This window comes from Pseudorasbora parva, chromosome 15 (assembly GCF_024679245.1).
Source record: "Pseudorasbora parva isolate DD20220531a chromosome 15, ASM2467924v1, whole genome shotgun sequence".
Taxonomy (NCBI): domain Eukaryota; kingdom Metazoa; phylum Chordata; class Actinopteri; order Cypriniformes; family Gobionidae; genus Pseudorasbora; species Pseudorasbora parva.
In genome coordinates, this window is record NC_090186.1 from 11,721,580 (window position 1) to 11,746,251 (window position 24,672).

General features: G+C 36.4%; 1 protein-coding gene across 1 annotated transcript; it reads left to right on the forward strand.

Moving 5' to 3' along the window:
• The first annotated feature begins 704 nt into the window (after positions 1-704).
• On the forward strand, positions 705-18,048 carry LOC137041840 (desmoglein-2.1-like). The gene is made up of 14 exons (XM_067418512.1): positions 705-871; positions 3,758-3,880; positions 4,101-4,256; positions 6,004-6,145; positions 6,268-6,437; positions 6,547-6,681; positions 7,409-7,594; positions 13,010-13,389; positions 13,502-13,644; positions 14,228-14,449; positions 14,717-14,956; positions 15,037-15,164; positions 15,253-15,534; positions 17,687-18,048. Exons 1-14 carry the CDS (start codon positions 821-823, stop codon positions 17,891-17,893), a joined length of 2,565 nt encoding a protein of 854 aa, XP_067274613.1. The 5' UTR covers positions 705-820; the 3' UTR covers positions 17,894-18,048.
• Positions 18,049-24,672: the final 6,624 nt, after the last annotated feature.

A 24,672-nucleotide genomic window follows, 5' to 3' on the forward strand; every position in this document is an offset into this window, starting at 1 on the left:
CAATATTAAAAAGACACCATATACTATTCTCTTGTGGTCAGCACTTCAATCATGTAATTTTATCCTCTTTTTTCCCCATAACCCAGTATCTGTTAAAAGGACAGAAATCCCTTTGAGATATCCATCAACATGCTAGTTAAATTTTCAAGCGAAACATTTATGGTAACGTGGACATTTTAAAAGGCCACTTGACTTCATGATTTTCGCAAGTCGGGTAAAGTGGTTGAAAAACAACTGACTTTAATAAGTAAACAAATGTTGAAATCAAAATTCTGTAACTTGTCAGTGGCTGATCTTTTCATAAGAAACTCCTACATGAAGCAAACAAGTTTGACCTGTGAGTAATGCAAGAGATTCAAATCAAAGACAAATATGTCAACGAAAACATGTCATGATTCTTCTTCTACCGTTCCATCCTTTAATAACTTTTTATTAAGTAAAAATAAATGTTCCACAGAAGTCAATGACTCACAAAAAAAAAAAATGCAGCTATTGCGGTGAAGTACAAAGACATTTCGTGTGGTTCCTTGTTACCAGCTCATGCTAATTCCTCAGAATTGTATTGATAGTTGTTACAACAGGGTCATTAAAATAATAATATTTCCCTTTAAGCAGGAACAGAGTACGGCTCTACTGTGATTATTGTCATTCCCCAACCTACACATAAGTACAGGGTGAAAGAGGGACGTGGTGGTGAGGCTTTACATTTTGGGCGGACCAAAGTAAGGTCTGTATCTTATATGTTTGTGTTGTGCAGTCCGCAGACAGTTTGAAAAACCATTGATGACACATTGACAGATTTCTTCCAATTCTCCTGAAGATGCTCCCTCACGCTCTGGCTCCGACATTGTTACTGCTTGTCACATTGCAGGTATGTAGAAAGAGATGGATGTAGCAATTTACTAATTAAATAAAAATATATATTTTTTCCTTATTTATTTATTTAAAAATATATTTTTGGTAACACTATTTTGTCTTTGTTACACGTTATATAACAGTAAATAACAGTAAATTATTTACTAAAATTATTTAGTAAACCCTAAAACCAACCCAACTCTAACCCTATAGTAAGTGCATGTTGTTAATTGATATTGATAAATGTATAATAACATTTTAACTTATATATAATTAACATTTAAAATAAAGTGTAATTGTATTTTGTCTCATTTTCCAATAAAAATATCTAAATATTACCAAAAATAGATTAATTTACCCGAGAAGAAAAACTGCATTGTTAAGTTTAACAGAAAAAGCAGAAATGGTGTTAAAAAGTATTATTTGGTTAACTGTAACCTTACCATACATAGTATTTATACAGTAACACATTACAATAAGGTTTCATTTCTTAACTTCATTAGTTAAGATAAACCAACAATGAAATATTCCTCTTAAATATTTATTGTCTTGGTTAATGTTTCAACATTTACTAAAACATAAGTAAAATCAAATGTTATATCTGTAAATATTATTTAATGGACCTGGGCTGCATTTCCCAAAAGCATCAAAAGTCAGATCGAAGTATTGCTACCAAGAGTCTCTATAAACTCATGATACTTTTCAGAAACAGTTCTAACCTAACATGAACTAAAAATGGACAGTTAACATACATTAACAAAAGATAATATCTACTAAAAAATTATTGTTGGTTTAACTTTAAAAAAAAAGTAAGTTACCTGATTGCTGTACAATTTTGAGTTCACTGAGATAAAAATTGGAGTTTGATTTTAGAGATTAGATTAAATCTAAACAAGATTGGTTTAATAAATGGAAACGTAAAATATTGTTATCTGAACCGCATTAATTATCTAAATTGATTTGACAAAATCTAAAGAGTTGAGATAACAAATCATGCAAATATTTTTTATAGTGACTAATAGGAACTTTTTGTAAAATGCAACCAATAATATCATATTTTAAAAGACAAACAACACATTTACACTTATAGCAAAATATTGTCTTTTTAGTTATGCAGCATACTGAAAATGAATATTATATTTAACAAAGCAATTACAATTGCAAGTAAAATGCATGAATCCCTGTAAGGGACAGAAGCACAATTCATTTTGGGAATAATTCAATTACTAAACTTACATTTAGTGAATGTGTGGTCTTTAGTACCACATGCATTATTATAAAAAAATATACCTCAATGAGGTTGGTATATTGACATTAATAATTTAATTGGTGTAGAAAAAAAATTCACTCAAAAAATTGTAGTAAATTTCACAAATACAACAGCAAGTAACATATTAAATTAAACATGAAATTGTCAAGAACTGAAATTGCATACTCTGGTATGCAACTTTCAGTCAGTCAAATTTGACGTATGTCAGGTGTCACCGATAAATTGGGGTGACGTCTCCATTCTCCACTTCTTATTTATTTACTTGGAAATTTCCTAATCAGTATTTTTGGAATCACTATATTAGTGTTTTTGTTACACATTACATTTATTACATTGTATTTAATAGCAATAACCATATATGTTGAAAAACTAACCCATAACCAAATTTAACTCTAACTGTAATAAGTGAATGTTGTTAATAGATATTAATAAATGTATAATTACATTTTAACTAATATATAATTAACACTATAAAAATAAAGTGTAATTATATTTTTGTCTTGTTGTCCAATAAAAATATATAAACAGTACCAAAACTAGATTAACTTACCTGAGAAAAAACAGCACGGTTAAAGTTTAACCAAAAAGCCAGAAATGGTGTTAAAACTTGTTCATTGGTTAACTGTAACCTTACCATATAGGTTAGACGTCTCCGATGAATTGGGACGTACCCGTTCCCTTCTTCAGGGTTAAATACCGAGATGTTTTATTTACAACTTCAAAAAATCATACTGACACCAAAATGCTATTCCATGACTAGCTGTTTTTTTATGATTTTTTTTTTTAAATTAAACATATGTCAACGAGATAAGAAAAACAAAATGTATTAAAAAATAAGTTATAATAATAGATATAATAAAAAATAATAGAAAATACATGTTGTTTGAAGGCTGTTTAGATATTTTTACTGTAAAACAAGGCAAAACTATACTGATTAAGAAAGTCCTGCTCTTTTTCACTTCTTCTTCTTCTTCTTCTTCTTCTTCTTCTTCTTCTTCTTCTTCTTCTTCTTCTTCTTCTTCTTTACATTTGGGAGTCTTAAAAGAGAGATGTTACAAAATATTAATATTGCAATGAATGTTCACTTGTAACTGTTGTTAACATATTGAGGGGAAGTTGCATTCCTAAACAAACAACAACAAAAACTGCTCAACCGTTTGTTAAACAAATGTAGCAATTAAACCTACCAAACAGGGGTGCTTAACTACACACTACATATTATTATTTACCAGAGTACATCGTTGAAGAAATCAACTAGTTAGCCACGACTGTTTCCCGAAACCATAGGACTACAGTTGCAAATCAGTCGTTCAACATATGATATCACCCAGGTGGTGGATAATGCTTTTGATTCATTATTATGAGATCGAATTCATGCTCGATTTTTTTTTTTTTTTTTTTTTTTTTGCTATAGATTATAATTAATTAAATACATTTTTAAAAAATTAGTTTGAACTATGGTTTTTCGGTAAGCACTGACTTGTTAAATGTTGATAACGACGGAACTTGCGACCATAGCTGGCTAATAATGTATTTGGGAAATGCATTCCAGACCATAATAAAAATAAAAAAATACATAAAATGTAATTTAAAAAATATTTGTATGTTGTTGTTGTTTTTGTTGTTTTACAGATCCTGAGCACTGGAGACTGTTGGAAAGGTTCACAGAAGCTTCGTCATAAAAGGGAATGGGTCGTTCCTTTTAAAAAGATTATAGAAAATGTAGACTACAGTTCTGAGCCCTATATCAGCAAGGTAATAGAGACACCATACAACACAGCAAATCTCTCCACTCGTTGCATGTACAGCTATTACAATGCCGGATTTGATTAAAATAGAAAAATAATATTCTAGTTATTCAGTGTACTTACTTAGTAAAGCAATTTCTTTATTTAAAGGTAAAACTGTTATACAACTGGTTAAAACTAAAGAAAAATTATAGTTTGATAATTTTTTCTTATTTTAACTTTCTCAGATGCGATCAGACATGGACCGGGACGTCCCACTGCGCTACACTCTAAGGGGTCCAGGAGCTAACCAGCCACCTTTTGGTTGTTTCATAGTAGACGAGTACAAAGGGTTCATTCGCATCACACCGCCTCTGGATCGGGAGGAGAGAGAAAACTACACTGTGAGAATAATGAACACACAATATTAAAGATACAAAGCATATTTTATACAACCATGTTATACAGGACTAGTTGTCACAAGGGATATATCTCAGCAACTTTTATGGTTTGAGTAAAAACATATATATTTTTATTAAAGGTAAAAACCTAGGTCCCACTTTATATTAGGTGGCCTTAAGTACTATGTACTTACATCAAAAAATAAGTACAATGTACTTATTGTGTTCAAATTATATTCTAAAACACCTTTGCTGATATTGAGGTGGGATACGGGTAGAGTTAGGGACAGGTGTGGTGGTGTGTGTAAGTTTAAGGGTAGGGTCAGGTGTAAGGGAAGTGTCAACTGTGTAATTACAAATGTAACTACAGAAATTAATTACAGACGTAATTACATGCAAGTATTTTTTTTAAATGTAAGTACAATGTAAAAACATGTATGTACACAATAAGTGCATTGTATCAAATGATTAATTACAATGTTACTACATTGTACTTAAGGCCACCTAATATAAAGTGGGTCCAAAACCTAAATATTTTTTGTGAATTCAGTCATCAATGGTACAATTATGATATCATAACATTTTTTTTTAAATATCATAACATTAAAAAAAGAGCCACTTTATATTAGACTGCCTAAAATACTATGTACTTACATAAAATAAATAAATATATTGTACGTAATGTGTTCATATTTTGTTGCAAAACACTTTTGCTGATATTGAGGTGGGAGACGGGTAAAGTTAGGGACAGGTGTGCTAGTATGGGTAAGTTTAAGGGTAAAGTTAGGGACAGGTGTGGTGGTATGGGTAAGTTTAAGGGTAGAGTTAGGGACAGGTGTGGTGGTATGGGTAAGTTTAAGGGTAGAGTTAGGGACAGGTGTGGTGGTAGTGGTAAGTTTAAGGGTAGAGTTAGGGACAGGTGTGGTGGTATGGGTAAGTTTAAGGGTAGAGTTAGGGACAGGTGTGGTGGTATGGGTAAGTTTAAGGGTAGAGTTAGGGACAGGTGTGGTGGTATGGGTAAGTTTAAGGGTAGAGTTAGGGACAGGTGTGGTGGTATGGGTAAGTTTAAGGGTAGAGTTAGGGACAGGTGTGGTGGTAGTGGTAAGTTTAAGGGTAGAGTTAGGGACAGGTGTGCTGGTGTGGGTAAGTTTAAGGGTAGAGTTAGGGACAGGTGTGGTGGTATGGGTAAGTTTAAGGGTAGAGTTAGGGACAGGTGTGGTGGTAGTGGTAAGTTTAAGGGTAGAGTTAGGGACAGGTGTGCTGGTGTGGGTAAGTTTAAGGGTAGAGTTAGGGACAGGTGTGGTGGTATGGGTAAGTTTAAGGGTAGAGTTAGGGACAGGTGTGGTGGTATGGGTAAGTTTAAGGGTAGAGTTAGGGACAGGTGTGGTGGTATGGGTGAGTTTAAGGGTAATGTGTAAGGAAAGGGTCAACTGTGATATTATAAATGTAGCTACATAAATTAATTGCAGATTTAATTAAATGCATGTATTTTTAAAAATGTAAGTAAAATGTAAAAACAATGAGTGCATTGTATCAAATTATAAATTTAAATGTTAGTACATAGTAGTTAAAGCCACCTAATATACAATGGGTCCAAGTTTTCATAACATCTAGAATACAGTTTTAAAGGGGCAACTGTTTTGAATGTCATATATTAATACAATTTTCGATTACAATATTTTTTGGTCAAAATAATTATTAAAACTTACTGTTTAAATGTAAAGGCTTGTTTTATTTTTGTCTTGTATAGCTTATTGGCACTGCGTGGTTCTTTAACAACACCATAGCAGAAGATAATATTATAGTAAACATCAGGGTGGAGGACCAGAATGATAACTCGCCAGTTTTCATCAAGCCAAAACGAAGCAGCGTTTATGAGAGGAGTCCAGTTGGTGAGTTTGCACACTGCATTGCCATTGTCAACCATTGTCGGATTTTTTTGTAATTAGGGCTGATTAACCAGTCAGTTAAAATATCTAGTGAGAATCTTTTTTAATTGCTGTGTCCTTTCTAGGGACCTTTGTAACACAAGTTGTTGCCAAAGATGCAGATAAGCCACACACTCCTCACAGTAAGATAGCATACAGCATAATCAAGCAAGAGCCAAATAATGGTGTACTTTTCTTTGATGTAAATAAATCCAGTGGAGAAATCTCTGTGAGCAACCCAACACTTGACAGAGAGGTATTTGCTTCCAGTTACTGGTATTTAATGTGTGTGATTATGTGTCTGTAGCTTCTAAATTACTCCTGCCTAACAGTCGAGATGCATTAAACTCCTTTCTGTTGAACAGGAACACAGCAGTTATGTTCTTACGGTGCAAGCTGCTGACATGAATGGGGATGCTCAAGGAAATTCTGCTACAGCTACTGTATCTATAGTCATCCTAGATGTTAATGACAATATTCCTACTTTGGAGAAGGATGAGGTAACTATATGAATTTGTTAATATAAATAGTCAGGAGGTCACAATTCTGATATTAAATAGTGTTATTTTCTACATACCCTTGTTAAAAAGAAATGCTCTTAAAGGGATAGTTCACCCAAAAATGAAAATTTGATGTTTATCTGCTTGCCCCCTGGGCATCCAAAATGTAGGTGTGTTTGTTTCTTCAGTAGAACAACAATTAAGATTTTTTACTCCAACCGTTGTTAACAATCTTAATTGTGTTCTAGTGAAGAAACAAACACACCTACATCTTGGATGCTCTGGGGGCAAGCAGATTAACATCAAATTTAGATTTTTGGGTGGACTATCCCTTTAAATGCATTGAATGTGTACATCAGACCTTTATAGTATATTTAAAACAAACTGTTCTTGCAGTTATAATTAAAGGAACATGCCGACTTTTTGGGACTTATGGTTATTCGATGTTTCCCAAGAGTTAGATAAGTCCATACATACCATTCTCATCTCTGTGCGTGCCATAACTTTGTATGACACACAAACTGCTAGCCTAGCTTAGCACAAAAACTGGAGGCAAACGGCTCCATCTAGCCTACTGCTCAATAAGTGACAAAATAGCTCCAATATTTTCCTATTTACATGTTGTGATGTGTACAGTTAAATTGTGTACGAAGAACGACAGAAAATGAAAAGTTGCAATTTTCCGGTAGTGTTCCATGATCCCCTGCATTTTTTCCATTCTCCATAGTTTGAGGCTAGTATTGAGGAAAATACAGCTCAAGTGGAGGTGATAAGACTCAAAGTAACTGACCTGGATCTTAAGGACACAGACAACTGGGCGGCCAAGTGCTTTATTGCATCAGGCAATGAGGCTGGATTCTTCAGCATTAAAATGGACCCAAAGACCAATGAGGCAATCCTGATGCTTGTCAAGGTGAGCTTCACATGTTTGATAATAGTCCTGGCCTGAAGACATTTACATATTCGGTTATAGTCAAAGCACCACCTGCTGGCAGCAGGAAGTGTGGCACATTCAAGTGATTTTGCCATATTTCTCCTATATTTACCCGCTTAAATCCATGTTAAATCCATTTAAGCATCATAAGTCCAGTCTTCAGTGTCACATGATACTTCAGAAATCATTCTAATACGCTTATTTGCTGCTTAAAGGGATAGTTCACAAAAATTTAAATAACCCCATGATTTACTTACCCTCAAGCCATACTAGGTGTAGGAACAAATTCAGAACAAAGTCAAAACAAAGTCTTAGCTTTTACATTTTGTAAGTTTAAATCCGAAAGTCAAACAAAATATACCGTTTTGGTGCTCTTAAGATCTTGGCACAATAGATCACTGTATCGCCTCAGTTAAAGTCGGAGCCATTGAAAAACATTGATCTCGCCGGCATCGCCGCCACGCAGTTAATGGAGCCAAATTAACGCTATCAGTACATTTTGAATGGCTTTAAGCAGGATAGACAACAGCTTTACTGTACAGGAATTTGCAGTAATTCTTGGTGAACATTACAGCATAGTGTGCATTGACAAATTATGTCGATGACATTTACACTATAATTTTTTTTCTGGAGATTTATGGAGAAGCAACATTGATGTTAATGTTTTTCTTGTATTTAACCCTCAGGTTAAATAATATTTATTTAATATTTTGAGATCTTTTTCATATTTGGATTATTTATATTACAATTTGTGTAATATTTAACATCCCGCCGCTCACGAGGCCGCTCCTGCGCTCCACAAACCAGCTCCGGCTACGTACCTGGAGGTGGGATACACATGGGTGGGGCTTTTGATGCAAGGTGCCCAGAGACTCCTGACCCGCAATGTCCCGTAGAGACTCCTGACCTGCAATGGCCGCCCACAGCCAGGTACCTGATTTCGGCCTCGCTAAAATTATTTTTCTCGCCGCTCGCCATTCTCAAGTAAAAATGTGGACGTTAAATGGTGCTATTTTATATGCTAATGATATCAATTAGGGCCGTTTACAAGGCAGAGATCTGATACCATTCAGCTGCACACAATTTCAAGATCATTTGCAATTTATAAATAAGAGTGGCGTATGCACGTTTTTTGTGCGTACGTTCGTTTTTCGGAATCACACATACACACTCTTTTTTTTTTAGAAATGATCTTTGATCAAATATAGGACAGTTTCTACTCAAGATTTTATAAATGAGGCCCCTTGAGTTTTCCCTGGAAGGTTAACCGTGGCAGCCTCACAAAGTTCGGCCCTGTCCCCGTCTCTAAAGTGTGCTCGCGAGCACCCCATTTGCGGCCGTTATGCGCCCTCGATGCACACTTCTGCAAACGTCCGCACTGATGCAGGTTTAGCCTTGTTTATACTCGATGCGTCAGCTCGAAGCGGCAACCTCCCCCAGTTTCTGTTGAAGCCAATACGGAAGTAACATAAACTGTAATTTATCGACTGGCCACTAGGGACAGGTTCCAGAAAGGAGGAGAATCTCATTGAGTCCCATGTTAAAATGCCCAACTTTACAGGAGAAAAAAAAACAAAAACGTGTTTGCAGCCTGGTACAAATTGTGGTACGGCTAATTTTGCCCTTTATGACAACTGTGAGGGGGTGGATTTTTTTTATAATTAATTTGTTTACTTTATATAAAGCCTTTAAGTTCTGCATAATTAAGGGGTGGCCACCTTGATTGAAAGGTAGATAGCATTTATCCGCTGTCTGTATAGTCATCGCATCACTTCAGCTCCGCCCACATCCCACCTCTGGCCATTTTCTGTTATCCAGGCATGACCCACGAAGCCGCGTTTCCAAGATGGCAATGGCCAGTTTGTCTCTACTCTATGCTTCAGAACTCCTCTTCATAAAGGAGGGAACTGTCCCTTTTTACAGCCTATCAGGTGGAGTTATTAGAGGAGATGGGTCCTTAGCTGGACTCTGGTTCTCCCAACCTAACGTTCTGGGAGTAGATTCGTATTAGTGCAGATTTAAACCTGCACACGTCCCGCAGAGCGGCTCAAAGTTGCGGTCAGAATATGGGCTTAGGGGTGGTGGGAGAGAGATCGCTATGGCTGGGTTTGTTAGGCCTCTCTGACAAAAAAACAGTAGAGTTTTTGGATGCCCCTATCGATTCAAACGCCATGTTCAGTGCAACGGTCTCAGTTTTGCGTCAACAATGTGACCTGTGGTAAAGGGAGGGAGAAGAATTCAAGGTCTGTCTTGAGTGTTACTAGCTCTGAGGCATTTTGTGCATTTTCTCAAGAATCATCATGTATTTGTCAGGACAGACAATACAACAGTAATGGTATATATAAAATGATATGGAGGAGTGCGTTCTAACAAGCTTCACCTGTTAGTGAAGGACCTGATTATGTGGAGCAGCAGGACCCTCCTTTCATTATGCACAACACATTTCCTAGGAATAATAAAGCCGTGCCGACATTACGGAGGATTTGGTAACGCAAACATTTTGATTCTAATCGTGCCATACTGGCCGGGGAGGCTGGTTGTGAAAGATTTACATTTGCTCTACGACCAGCCATGGCCGTTGTCAGCGCACAGAGATCTCCTCTCACAAGCACGGGGGAAATTTTTCACCCCTCTTTTCAGAAACTAGCTCTCTGGGTCTCGTCCGTGAGAGACTAAATCTGAATTTAGCTGGATTATCTTCGAAAGTGATTGAGACCATTCAGAAAGCTAGGACTGCCTCAACACGTTCTTATATGATCTCAAATGGTGGCCGTTTGAGGGCTCGGGCACAGATACAAACATCGTTCCTTTCTTGCGTTCAGTTTCAGATGTGCTGTTTTTTTTTTTTTTTTACAGGACCTTTTAGATAAGGGCAGAGCCTTTTTTACATTTAAGGTTTATCTGTCCGCTGCAGCAGCATGTCATGTGGGTCTTAACTCGGGAGCTATCGGACAGCACTCTGTCGTCTGTCGATTTATGAGAGGGGCATTTCGGTTACACCCAGTATCGAAGCCGCTGTCCGGCCCTGGTACTTTTTGGTGGTTATGAATGCGCTCTCAAAAGCCCCTTTCAAACCCATTGAAAAAAATTGCCTTGAAGCTACTTGCTGTCAAGACGGCTCTGTTATGTAACAGCAATGAGTCTCTGGGAATAATTCATTCAAATGGAGGGCATAGTCATGAGTCTACGAATATGATTTGCTTGCTGTTCATAACAATATTAACTTTATAACGGGACTTAAAATCATGTAAAAGTAACCTTTATCCAAATCTATTTCAGTCATCCAAATTTTCCTCTCGTCTTGCGAGTGGAAAATTAGATTTCTTCATCGAATATCAATCTTACAAACTTGAAGAAACATTAATCTGTTTGATCAGGACAAATAATATTTCATAGATTTGTACAATTTGTATTACTGAAATAGAAACAAGAAAATCAAGCTTGATTTGTAGCTGAGATCTTACGTCATCATTGACTTCAAATCTATGAGCAAAATAACAAGGATTCCCTTCAATTAAATTATTGGGTTTTAATAAACAACTAGAGCATACAAAACTACGATTTCACACAATGTAAATATGCATATACAAGTAGGTAAAGCAAACAACATATAGGGAAAAATCACACTTAACGAATAATATAAAGTAAAACAGAGGGGGGGGGGGGGGGTGGGGGGGGCTTTTATCGTGCAGTCCTTTGCGAAAGACCTCAAGTAATTAATATTCCAAAACCAGGAATGATTGGGACAACCTTTTAAACGCAGTATGGTTGCAAAATAAAATACTTGCTTTGAGTTGGCTTTAGGTGTGTGTGTCAGTTGTGGTTCTCTGAGTCCTTTCAGGGCAGTGAAGCGCAGATCGGTTTCTTGGATGAGTTTTCGGGCGCAATCGCTGGTCTTCTTCTCTTCTCTCTGGCTGGGTGCCAGGTTTGGCAAAAATGTCCGTCTCTCTTTGGCGGAAGGCTCGCAAAGAGTCATTGGTTCTCTAGGATTTTATAGATGAGATGGGCTGAGATGATCCAATCAGTAAAGGGGGGTGACTTACTCGTGACTTAATCAAAATGGGTGATCTATTTAAGCCCATCTTTCTTTTCCCAGAAAGAGTATAGTTTTATACTAATGCATTTTGTTGTAATTTGCACACAAGATTTGGTACCGTCTGGTTTTTGTGATTGTAATGATACCATCCACGATAATATTGAGAGTTAAGAGTACAGAGATCCAATATTTACACAGTTACTAGCATACAGGGTGTGATTTACATACCGTAACATCCAAGCTAATTTTAATACATCATATAAAGACCTTAAATCAACACTATATATATATATATATATATATATATATATATATATATATATATATATATATATATATATATATATATATATTTTTTTTTTTTTATATATATATATATATATATATTATCTGATTTTTTTTGTGTGTGTGTGTGTGTAGGTAAAATCTAGCTTTTGTGACTAAGTACACTTTTAGGATGATTTTTTTTTTTAAATGCAGCATCTGGCCTGAAAACATTTACTTGCCAATATTAGTCATAGCGCCACCTGGTGGCTACAGGAAATGGCGTGCTTTTCACTGTAATTCACTCACAGAAACAAATTAAAATATGCCACCAAGTCCCAAACATTCTAGAAACAATAAATCAAACAACACAGGACTTGTGCTAACGTATGCTATTTACACCATAAAACAGGAAGTTGTTGTAACTCAACTGTTGTTGTTGTAACTGCATACAATGTCCGATCTGCCCCAAACTTCAGATGTTTGATAAAAGTCATGTCCTGAAAACATCTACATGCCAATATTCGGTTATATTCAAAGCGCCACCTGCTGTCAGCAGGAAGTGTGGCACATTTAAATGGCTTTACTGTATTTCTCATTTATTTACCCGCTTAAATGCATATTGCTATTTGCTGTTTTCCCGTGTGTGAGGGCCTTTTCATCACTGCTTGCATATTAATTTAATTTTAGGCTTTTCATTCAAATAAATATTTAGACATGATAAAACAAATTTAAGAGTTCATAACTTACATCCTAATATGTGAATTTTAATGATAGTGAATATTAATGAATGCAAGAAAATACTGAATTTAACCAAGTATAAAATAAAAAAGGCAAACTGCATTCAACTAAAAAAAATTTGTTGGCTATTTACATATGAATTGATATTAAATAAAACTTGTGTTGATGTTTGTGTCAGTACAACCCCTGTCCCCGAAACTTCTAACATTGCTAGTTATTTAGCATTTAACACTAGTACACTATCATTTTTGCATGCTAAGTAGGCCTACACACTAGCATTGAACTGTTCTGAAGCAGATTATACTCTCAGCCATTTGTCTGAAGACGGTATCTCATGTCCATTTTCCTTTTAGGCTGTTGATTATGAGGATGTCAAAGACCTGAAGCTTGGTATTGGTGTAGTCAACAATGCTCCGTTTCACCCCTCTGTAATTGGAGGACAATCAGGAATGAATGTCAATTTCGGGGGCAGTGGTGGAGGAGGAGGTGGAGGAGGAGGAGGAGGTGTTAGCAGCAGCAGCGGTGGTGGTTCAAGTAGCAGTTCATTGTCATCGTCAGGTGGTCAGATCTACAACGTGAATGTAAAGGTGAAAAACCAACCGGAAGGACCCAAGTTTATGCCCCTAATAAAAGCCATTCCCATCTCAGAAGGCAAGACTTTTAACAGTAATGAGATCATCACAAGGTACCCGGCTATTGATGAAGACACCGGAGAGGAAGCTACCAACGTAAAGTACGTTTACATCAAAACAGTTTAAAAAAAAAAAAAAAAAAAAACAAAGAGAGAGAAATCAACAACTAAATAAATGATAAATGAGCCTGAACTATGTTCCCTTTCCTTGTAGGTATTTTAAAGCCTCTGACCCAGATAACTGGCTGAGAATCAATGAGACAACTGGGGCCGTTCGATTGAACAAGGCTCCTGACCGCGAGTCCAAGTTTCTAGTTAACGGCACCTACTATGCAGCGATTTACAGCATAACTCAAGGCAAGTTTGAGGGAAGAGGGACAACTTTTTAATCTTTGTAGTTTTTTAAGGATGTGGATTCGCCAGATGTTCTAATTTTCTAATATGAATAAGAAAAAGTATTTTTGACCTGTTGCCAGATATGTTTTTTACCACCAACATATATGATAGTGTACTTCAATGACTTATTGACAAATCACACTTCCAGGGTGCCATATTGTTTAATATGACCACAGGACATTGCAGATACTTAACATGTTGTGTAGAGGGCGTCATCTTCACATTAATCAACAATAGTTACTGAGTCAGTGACGTTTGAATAAGTAATGTAAGCATCTGCAAGTTAAATTGTAAAATACTTATTAACATTATTTAATATTGGATTTCAATGACAATTTATATCTTCTTTCTTTCTTTTTCTAACTAAGTTAAGAGAAAGTAGCCTTACGGGTTTCTTTTATTTTGATTTCTTGACTTTCTTTTCTTATTTATCTTTTTTTTAATTATATATCATATTATTGTAATGTTTATATGAAATGCAAATATAAATTATTATTATTATTAATAGTTTATATATATATTTGCATTTGCTTTTCTCTTATAGACTGGCCTTCCAAGACTGCAACGGGCACCATTGCCATCCAGGTAGAGGATTTTAATGACCACTGCCCCACTTTGTTAAGCAAAGTCCTGAGACATTGTACTGATAAGGACGCAGTCTTAGTCACTGCAGTGGATGAGGATGCACCACCCAATGGAGCTCCATTCACCTTCAATGTTGTCCCAGAAGGAACTAAAGGGAAATGGTCAATCGAGCATTTAAATGGTATACACATTGATCCATCTGTCTTTGTATATCTATCAATCTATCTATCTATCTATCTATCTATCTATCTATCTATCTATCTATCTATCTATCTATCTATCTATCTATCTATCTATCTATCTATCTATCTATCTATCTATCTATCTATCTATCTATCTATCTATCTAAGATAGGAATTCACAAATATGAAGTACTAGTCAGAGATCTGTTATTTAGGATGTCACTACTGACTTTGTGTTTGAGATCTTCTGTTCTTCTTCTCATCAGATACCACTGCCATCTTCCGGACCCAAGAGAAGATGTGGCCAGGAGAACATGAGCTGACGGTGGATGTTAAGGACCAGCAGGGGTTGGGATGTCCAGAACCTCAGAAAATAGTGGTGGAAGTGTGTACCTGTACAGACCGGGGGGCTTGTGCGCGAACTGTAGCAGGAACGCTTAAGAAGGGGTCAACATTTGGACCTGCTGGAATCTGTCTGCTCTTCCTTGGATTGCTTCCATTATTGCGTAAGTAACAAAGTTCACAGAACAGATTATGATTGATTGTTATTATGGTGCTGAAATAAACACTGTATCTCCTGTTACAGTCATCCCACTCCTGCTGCTACTCTGTCAGTGTGGAGCCGCTGGGATGGCGGGAGCTTTCAGAGACATGCCCTATGACACTAAAGAGCATCTCATCTCTTACCATACTGAGGGCCAAGGAGAGGACAGGGTATGATATGATATCAGGAACAAAAATCTGATTGAGATGTTATTTTTGTCATAAAGCTAAATATATCAAACCATTTATTCTCTGACAGGATGTTCCAGTACCGACTGATTTTACTGATGGTGGTGGGAGGCCCATGAGTTTAAAATCCAAAGATGTGGGTGGTATGCGTATTAATGGTGTTGGAGGAGGAGGAGGAGGAGGAGGCTTCATGGAATCCAATTCCATAATAGGTTTCCGTGGCTACAATGACATGGAAATGGCCTACATGGACTCATTGAGGAGAGATGAAACCCTTATGAGTAGAGAAATGGCTGGAGATTTTGACGGAATGGCTGTGTCTGAAATGTTCCTAGATGAATACTATTCACAGGTGAAATATACCTACAGGATTATGTGTATATGATCTATCTATCTATCTATCTATCTATCTATCTATCTATCTATCTATCTATCTATCTATCTATCTATCTATCTATCTATCTATCTATCTATCTATCTATCTATCTATCTATCTATCTATCTATCTATCGATTCATCCATCCATCCATCTATCAACACGGCAATAATAAAAAAATGACTAGGGAATCACCAAAACGCGATAGATACTGAATAATGGTACTGTACAGACCCTAACAAGGTTGCACTATTGAGGCTCACACAGCCTCATGCCATTGATTTTTATAATTCTATAGTTCAGTCAGACCACTTTGTCAAGTATATTATTTATTACAATAATATAATACTTAGTGTTGGTGGTATGGTTCTGTTCTGGGCAAAAACACCCCATGCCTGAACAGAGCAGGCAGAGCAGCATGTCAACCCCCCTGGGTAATAGAACAGAACCAGTTTATGCATACATAATTACAATTCACAATTACAGGAGATGTAGACAAACAGAATACATGAGAAAAAAAATGCTTACAATGAAGAGACCTGTACAGAAAGAAACAGATTAAAGTTAGGTACCAGACTAAGGCCGATTAAATACAGGTTAAGGCGGAGTTGTGGTTAGAGGAGTTTGATTTGTGAGCAGCTATGCGATAGAAGAGATGCTGAAGAATGGGAATGTTTAATGGCCGTGGTGATAGATGTCAAAACTGGATTGGTACACCTCAGGAACAGTTGACTATCAGCTGATGCGAGCTTGACTGACGTGGCCTGCCTGAACTGCTTGATTTCAATGAACAACAAGTAATTACAGTTTTTCTCAGTCTTGTTCAACCATTTTGCATGTAAAGACTTATGCTATGAGCGTGTGCCTAAATGTTGTGGGGGGTGAGACTATTCAACAGAGACCCAATATAATAGCCTGACAAGCCAGACCCACATCAAGATGTTTGGTCTGGAAACTCACCATTGACAGGGCTCAATCCGAGGGGCGGGATAAACGGTTGTCTTTCAAACTCCCTCTGCACGCGATAGGATAGCGCTACCACCAACCAGAGCAACGAAGGTGAAACAGAGCTTGTTGATAGATTAAACATTCACCGTATCCGGTCGGCTAAACTCCGAACACATCTTCCCTTTTTAAGAATGACTTCAGTGCCGTTCTTTGTTCTTTTCTCAGAGAAAAGCTTAACTCCAAGTCTTCTAGAATCGCGGTCAAAGCTGATTTATGATTTATAATAAGCTGCCAGTTTCTGTGTTTACTAGAAGCACGCAAACGCAACTCGGCCGTCGTCATTATGGCCCCACCCACCGACTCTATACACGATGTGATTGGCCCGTCCAGAGTGAGGGGAATACAGCTCACAAGGGTATTGAGAGTTCCTAGACGACACTTGCGGGCAGAGTAAATTTGCTGCCGCTAGGGTGCGTCTAGATTTCTAGGCTACCAATATAATACATTTTGATCAACATGACATAAGCAACTGATAACGTAGGAAATAACAGAGAATTGTACATAATCATTTGCATGGATGTACCAAAGCATTTGTAACTTCTTCAAAGAAATGAGAAACTGCTTTTTTTATGTGCACAAGTGGCACAATGATGAGAGAATTGAACAGGTAGTTTTGAGAATTTCAATTCTGATCTGAGAAATGTACCAAAGCGACTGAGAAAAACTGCAGTATTATGTCACTTACATTTTAGATGCGATATTGACTGTTTTTGTTCTATTTTAGATGCAAAAATAGTTCCAAACAAAGATCACAGCAGAATCATGGCACCTCACAGAACCAATCAAATCTGTTTAAAATATATATCTTTTTTAAGTCAGACCAAACACATTTTTAGATTTATTAAGGAGTTGTGTATATACAAAACAATAACTTTTGATAACAGTAGCCTGTTGATTTAAAAAAATATATATATTGTACAAACAAGCAAGGACTGGTGGTTGGTGGGACGTGATATGGAGTTGGTGAAGGGAGACAGGCTCGTCCAGGGCGACACTAGTGACTCACAGATCGTGCCAGGCCCCCTTTTGCACCGGGACTGCTATCTGTCTATCTTTCTGCCTGTCTTTCTATATATCTCTATGTGGATCACATATATGTATTGTTCTATGTGTGTTACAGAAAAGCCGAGGATTGAAGGATGGATTTGCTAAGAATGAACCAATGGTGTATGGTTATGAGGGGAAGGGCTCCCCTGTTGGCTCTGTCGGCTGCTGCAGCATGCTCGAAGATAACAATGACCTAGAGTTTCTGAATGACCTTGGGCCAAAGTTCAACACACTCGCAGAAATATGCTTCAGAGAGGGGTTGCTGGATCTCAGGGCCTGATGGTCATGGAAGGACAAGGGGGCCAGGTGATTCACGAGTCCCTCCAAAAAGGTGTTTCCACTTATGGTGGAACTCAAAATGTCCTTTATGTGGAGAATAAAGGGGGATCAGAAATGATCCAGGGAGGTCATCAAAAAGGCATGGTATCCGCCACAGAGTCCTTTATTGGTAACGTGGGATTCGGTGGATCATCTGTCCAGATGAACCAAAATGTGCATGAAATAAATGTTATGTAAAAGACTCTTGTGTTTGTAAAAAAAAAAAAAAAATTGTGCTGTGTAATGATTCAAATGTGTAATCGGGATTAATCGCATGGTTTTCTGTGATTAATTGCAATTAATCGCAGTATGCGCAAAATTCAATAATGAATACAAAAGTGCTGCTAAATGAACAAAAGTGGAATAACATATGGTTTGCAAACACTTTAAACAAATAAGGTGCTCTTTACAGCAGTTAAAAGTTAGTAACAGTTACAATATTTCTTGTAATTATCAACTTAAACATTAATTTAATCAAATTAAATTAAATTGGTGGTATACATATATTGATTCTGTAGTAATATTCTCATCAGTGTTCTGTCAGCTTTTACATAGGCCTACTTAAATCTGCATATTTGTGATATTCACCCCAGGGCGTTATTTAATTTTATAAAGGCCATTTTTTTAAATCGTATTAAATGTATGCATCATCTTTCATGTTAAATTCTTATATTTGATTAATAAATTCAGTTATAATAGTAAAAACACTATAGGCTGTTACCAATCAAATTAAATAATTTAAACTGCAAAAAATACAGCTGCAATAAATAATGTTATAAGATTGATGTTCTAAATAAAACATGCAATCATACTTTTAAACATAACCGCCAATAGGGGGTAGCAAGGGATCGTCTTCATGAGTGAGTCATTGAGTCGTTTATTCAAATGATTCATTCAAAACGCTGAATCATTTAGTAACAAAACACCGCGCTGAGTGTTGCTTTCCTCTGGAACTATTTCCGTAGGTGAAATCATGGGTGAAATGGAACAAAAAAGGTTGTTTGGATCTAAAATGTAAGTAACTTTATATTAATTAGGCTACTTGTTTATTGAAATCATAAATCATAAATATCAACAACTACAAAAAACTCAGTTTTACCCCAGTATGTTTCTTCTGTGAGTTTATATTGCTGCTCAATTGTTTTGATTTCTCCAGGAATGTCTCTCACAAAGAGACAGGCAGCGCGAGCCTCAACGCGACTTGTTAGCGTACCAGAGGCAGAGATACACTCATCAATCGCTGTTTACATTGAATATAATAAAAACAAAAAAATCTGAATCATTCTCGTGTTTCTGGTTATTTTTATATTTTATTTGTCCCATTTGTTCCAGACAAAGAATGTCAAGCCCTTGGCTTAGGCCACAGCACTGTATTCTCCTGTGACAATGGTTTAACTGTATGTGTATTCAGAGGCATCGAGCAACGGCCTTTCAATATAATAATAAATAACTATGTTAACTACTTGAGTGATATTCAGATGATTTAAGACACTAGTGTCTTCTGGAACAGTGGTAACATATAAAAGTGCAGTGAATCCTGGAGCATCTACTGATCCTTGGCTATGAGGATGAGTGTCTCTCACCAGTGAGGTCGATAACATCTAGGACTTAAATCCTGAGTAATCTGAAAGAGAAGAAAACGGCAGCCAGAAGGTGAACAGTAATTCTGATACTTACAGTGGGGAGGGAGGGAGGGAGGGAGGGAGGGTTGCGAGCAGTTTAAGTGTCCTTCCCGAGAAGAAATGCCACGTATGTCCCCAGTCTGATAGGAGAAGCGCAGTGATTGGAACGGTATAACAGCTGACCACATTAGCTGCTGGCAGAACTATGCCTACGTGGCCTGACTGAACTACGCTGTGCTTGATTTTAGAAAGGACCGCTTTGGCAATACTTTAGTTTATTGAAACACAATTATCTTTGCCGGTATGGTTCCTTTATAGGGTTCTTGCTCCATGATTAATAGACCATACAAGAGCTTTGCATTAACCCCCAACATAATGAGAGGTATTACTTGCCCAGAACCGCCAAACCATAGCCATGTTCCATCCTGCAAAAGAGAAAGACAATATTAATAAAATATAGAATTTGGATGAGGGAGATAATAGCAGGCCCCTCTTATGAATAAGTACCGAGGGGTGTTCGCCCCTCACTGAGGGATGGAACAGCAGGCCCCTGTGAATAGCAGCAGAAGGGTGTTCTCTCCAGCGGGAGGAAAACAGCCAGGCCTTTTTATTTCTTTTTTTTTTATTTATATGCGAAGGGTGTTCGTCTCTCGCTGAGGGATAGAACAGCAGGTCCCTGTGAATAGCAGAAGAAGGGTGTTCTCTCCAGCGGGAGGAAAATATATATATGCACACTATGAAAGAGCTGCTTAGTGCTTTTTGATAATATTATTGAGTCTTGAGTTCTAGGCCTGATATATCGCTCCTACACTGATGACGACCACCGACCCATCGCTTTGAGCATATGGGTTTTGAGACTATAGAAGCTGTGGTATTAGCCATGCCTAAACAAAATGAATGGCTGGTATAAAGCACGGTGTGTGTGTGTGTGTGTAGGCAAAATCTAGCTTTTGTGACTAAGTACACTTTTAGGATGAAATCTACAGATTTTTTTTTTTTAAATGCAGCCGCTGGCCTGAAAAAATGTACAAGCCAATATTCAGTTACAGTCAGCTGTTGTAAGTCAGGCATACAAAGTCTGATCTGTCCCAAACTTCACATGTCTAGTAAGAGTCCTGGCCTGAAGACATTTACTTGCCAATATTCAGTTAGTCATAGCGCCACCTGGTGGCTACAGGAAATGGCGTGCTTTTCACTGTAATTCACTCACAGAAACACATTAAAATATGCCACCAAGTCCCAAACATTCTAGAAACAATAAATCAAACAACACAGGAGTTGTGCTAACGTATGCTATTTACACCATAAAACAGGAAGTTGTTGTAACTCAACTGTTGTTGTTGGAACTGCATACAATGTCCGATCTGCCCCAAACTTCAGATGTTTGATAAAAGTCATGTCCTGAAAACATCTACATGCCAATATTCGGTTATATTCAAAGCGCCACCTGCTGTCAGCAGGAAGTGTGGCACATTTAAATGACTTTACTGTATTTCTCATTTATTTACTCGCTTAAATGCATATTGCTATTTGCTGTTTTCCCGTGTGTGAGGGCCTTTTCATCACTGCTTGCATATTTAATTTATTTTTAGTCTTTTCATTCAAATAAATATTTAGACATGATAAAACAAATTTAAGAGTTCATAACTTACAGCCTAATATGTTTAATGATAGTGAATATTAATGAATGCAAGAAAATACTGAATTTAACCAAGTATAAAATAAAAAAGGCAAACTGTATTCAAAAAAAAAAAAATGTTGGCTGTTTACATATGAATTGATACTGAATCAAAATTGTGTCGATGTTTGTGTCAGTACAACCCCTGTCCCCGAAACTTCTAACATTGCTAGTTATTTAGCATTTAACACTAGTACACTATCATTTTTGCATGCTAAGTAGGCACTAGCATTGAACTGTTCTGAAGCAGATTATACTCTCAGCCATTTGTCTGAAGATGGTATCTCATGTCCATTTTCCTTTTAGGCTGTTGATTATGAGGATGTCAAAGACCTGAAGCTTGGTATTGGTGTAGTCAACAATGCTCTGTTTCACCCCTCTGTAACTGGAGGACAATCAGGAATGAATGTCAACTTTGGGGGCAGTGGTGGAGGAGGAGGAGGAGGAGGAGGAGGTGTTAGCAGCAGCAGCGGTGGTTCAAGTAGCAGTTCATGGTCATCGACAGGTGGTCAGATCTACAACGTGAATGTAAAGGTGAAAACCAACCAGAAGGACCCAAGTTTATGCCCCTAATAAAAGCCATTCCCATCTCAGAAGGCAAGACTTTTAACAGTAATGAGATCATCACAAGGTACCCGGCTATTGATGAAGACACCGGAAAGGAAGCTACCAACGTAAAGTATGTTTACATTAAAACAGTTTAAAAAACAAACAAAAAAAAAGAGAGAGAAATCAACACCTAAATTAATGATAAATGAGCCTGAACTATGTTCCCTTTTCCTATAGGTATATTAAAGCCTCTGACCCAGATAACTGGCTGAGCATCGATGAGACAACTGGAGCTGTTCGAATGAACAAGGCTCCTGACCGCGAGTCCAAGTTTCTAGTTAACGGCACCTACTACGCCACAATTTACAGCATAACTCAAGGCAAGTTCCACGGAAAAGGGACAACTTTTTAATCTTTGTAGTTTTTTAAGGATGTGGATTCGCCAGATGTTCTAATTTTCTAATATGTATACAAAAAAAGTATTTTTGACCTGTTGCCAGATATGTTGTTCACCACCAACATGATAGTGTACTTCAATAACTTATTGACAAATCACACTTCCAGGGTGCCATATTGTTTAATATGACCACAGGACATTGCAGATACATAACATGTTCTGTAGAGGGCGTCATCTTCACATTATTTTTTTTATTTTTTTATTTTTATTTTTTTATTATGCAAACGAACAACACAATTACAAAGGACAAAAGAACAATGAGGGTTACATACAAAAAACCAAAAGCAAGCTATATAAGCTTAAAGGACTTACACCAAGAAAGAGTCTTACATGCAATACAATTATTGGAATTTCTTAAAGAATTTACATACATATCAAAATCTTTCCTGAAAATAAAGAAGTAGGGAGTTTTTTTTGAAAATTTACATTTATGAATGTACAATTTAGCACAATAAAGCAGTAAATGAATAATAAATTTACAATGAAAAGGGTCTAAATTCAGAGAATAACCAAAAAACACAACCTTGGGGGTTATACAAAAGTCTGGATATAAATATTTTTTTACAAAATTTGAAAAATCAATCCAAAAGACTTTACAGTAAGTACAGTCCCAAAATAAGTGATTACTCGTCTCTTCATACTGAAGGCAAAAAGAGCAATTGGGTGAAATACTATTATTAAATTTAGCAATTTTATAATTTTTTGGATAACAATTATGGATAATTTTAATAGAGACTTCAACAACTTTGTTAGATAAGAAGAATTTTTGTCGAAGAAGCCAAAACTCATCCCATTCTATATCACTAAATATGTTATTCCAAAAACTCACACAAGCAGGTAAAGAAATTTGAGATCTATTAATAACTGAACGAATTACTTTGTTTGACATAGTAATAAAAAGAGTTTGGTCAACAAATAAGTTAGTGTTGTCAAAAAGAAGAGAGTCTAAAGAACCTTTAGGGCCAGACTTTACTAAATGTATAATACAATCGGGAATTGCACCAAACACAATGGCATATTCTCTTGGGGGGACTGGAAAAGATCATTTTTGCATGAATTGTTCATAAGTAAAAGGAACACCATGATCATCTAAAAGCTGACTAACTAAAAATCCAATCCGCAAACCAATTACGATTTTTATATCTAATATTTTTATTATTCCAAATAAAGTAGGTATGTGGAGAAAAATTATAATTATATATAAGTGACCAACTTATTAAAGCCTGTTTATGAAAACAAGACAAAGCTAAAGGTATTTAAGAGATGTCAAAATTGCAGCGCAATAAAAAATGTAAACCTCCAGCTGAATTAAATATGATTTGGAATAAAATTGCAACAGGATGTGGGGTTATTTAAAAAGGTTTTTATCCATTTCACTTTAAAGGAATTATTAAGAGTAGAAAAATCCACTAACTCAACCCCCCCCCCCCCCCCCCCCATACCCCGATTAGCTAACATAACACTTTTTTTTAATTAAGTGAGTTTTAGAATTCCAAACAAAGTCGACTATAATTTTATCCAGCATTCTACAAATTTCCACTGAAACATCCAGTACCATAGCAGGATAGATAACCCGAGATAAACTATCTGCCTTAGAAAGTAACACTCTACCGGTTATTGACAGATCACGTTGTAACCAAGAATTCAGTTTGCGTCGGATAGAGAGAATAAGAGGTTCAAAATTAAGCTTTGTTCTCTTTTTCTGATCTTTACATAATAATACCTAAATATTTAACTTCAGATTTGACTGGGATATCACAAATTTTAACATCAGTAGAATCTTTTATAGATAAAAGCTCACACTTATGGATATTAAGACATAAACCAGAAGCAGAGGAAAAAAATCAAATTTTGTCTAAGGCTAAATTAACTTGATCTTTATTTTTTTTAAAGAGTTGTGTCATCCGCTAATTGACTTATTAATATTGATTGATTTGCTACAGAGATACCTTTCAAATTACTGTTTTGAATGTGGATGGCTAAAAGTTGCATGGGTAGCAGAAAAAGATAAGGCGAAATAGGGCAGCCTTGACGAATGCCTCTCTCTATGTTAAACCTATGAGTCGTACCATGCTGTAATTTAATTGAAGCATTGGCATTATTGTACAAAGTTTGAATTGCATTAATAAAGTTAGGGCCAAAACCAAAAATATTCAAAGATTTAAGGATGAAAGGAAATTCAATGGAATCAAAAGCTTTATAAAAATCAAGAAAAAGTAGAAAACTGTCATCCAAGATCAAATCTGAATCCAAAATATCAAGAACAAGTCTAATATTGTTTGAGATAAGTCTGTCTGTTATAAAGCCCGATTGACATTCTTCTATAATATCATCTACACATTTAATTTTTTTTAGCAAAAATCATGGCTAAAATTTTATAGTCATTATTTAGAAGACTTATAGGTCGACAATTTTCCAATTGAGAGTGGTCTTTT

What these genes read in the sequence shown, in the direction of transcription:
- LOC137041840 (XM_067418512.1), top strand. Translation starts at nt 821, where the DNA reads ATGCTCCCTCACGCTCTGGCTCCGACATTGTTACTGCTTGTCACATTG. An exon ending in TACTGCTTGTCACATTGCAG is followed by an intron (nt 872 to 3,757) that starts GTATGTAGAAAG and finishes GTTGTTTTACAG; the next exon opens with ATCCTGAGCACTGGAGACTG. An exon ending in CTACTTTGGAGAAGGATGAG is followed by an intron (nt 6,682 to 7,408) that starts GTAACTATATGA and finishes CATTCTCCATAG; the next exon opens with TTTGAGGCTAGTATTGAGGA.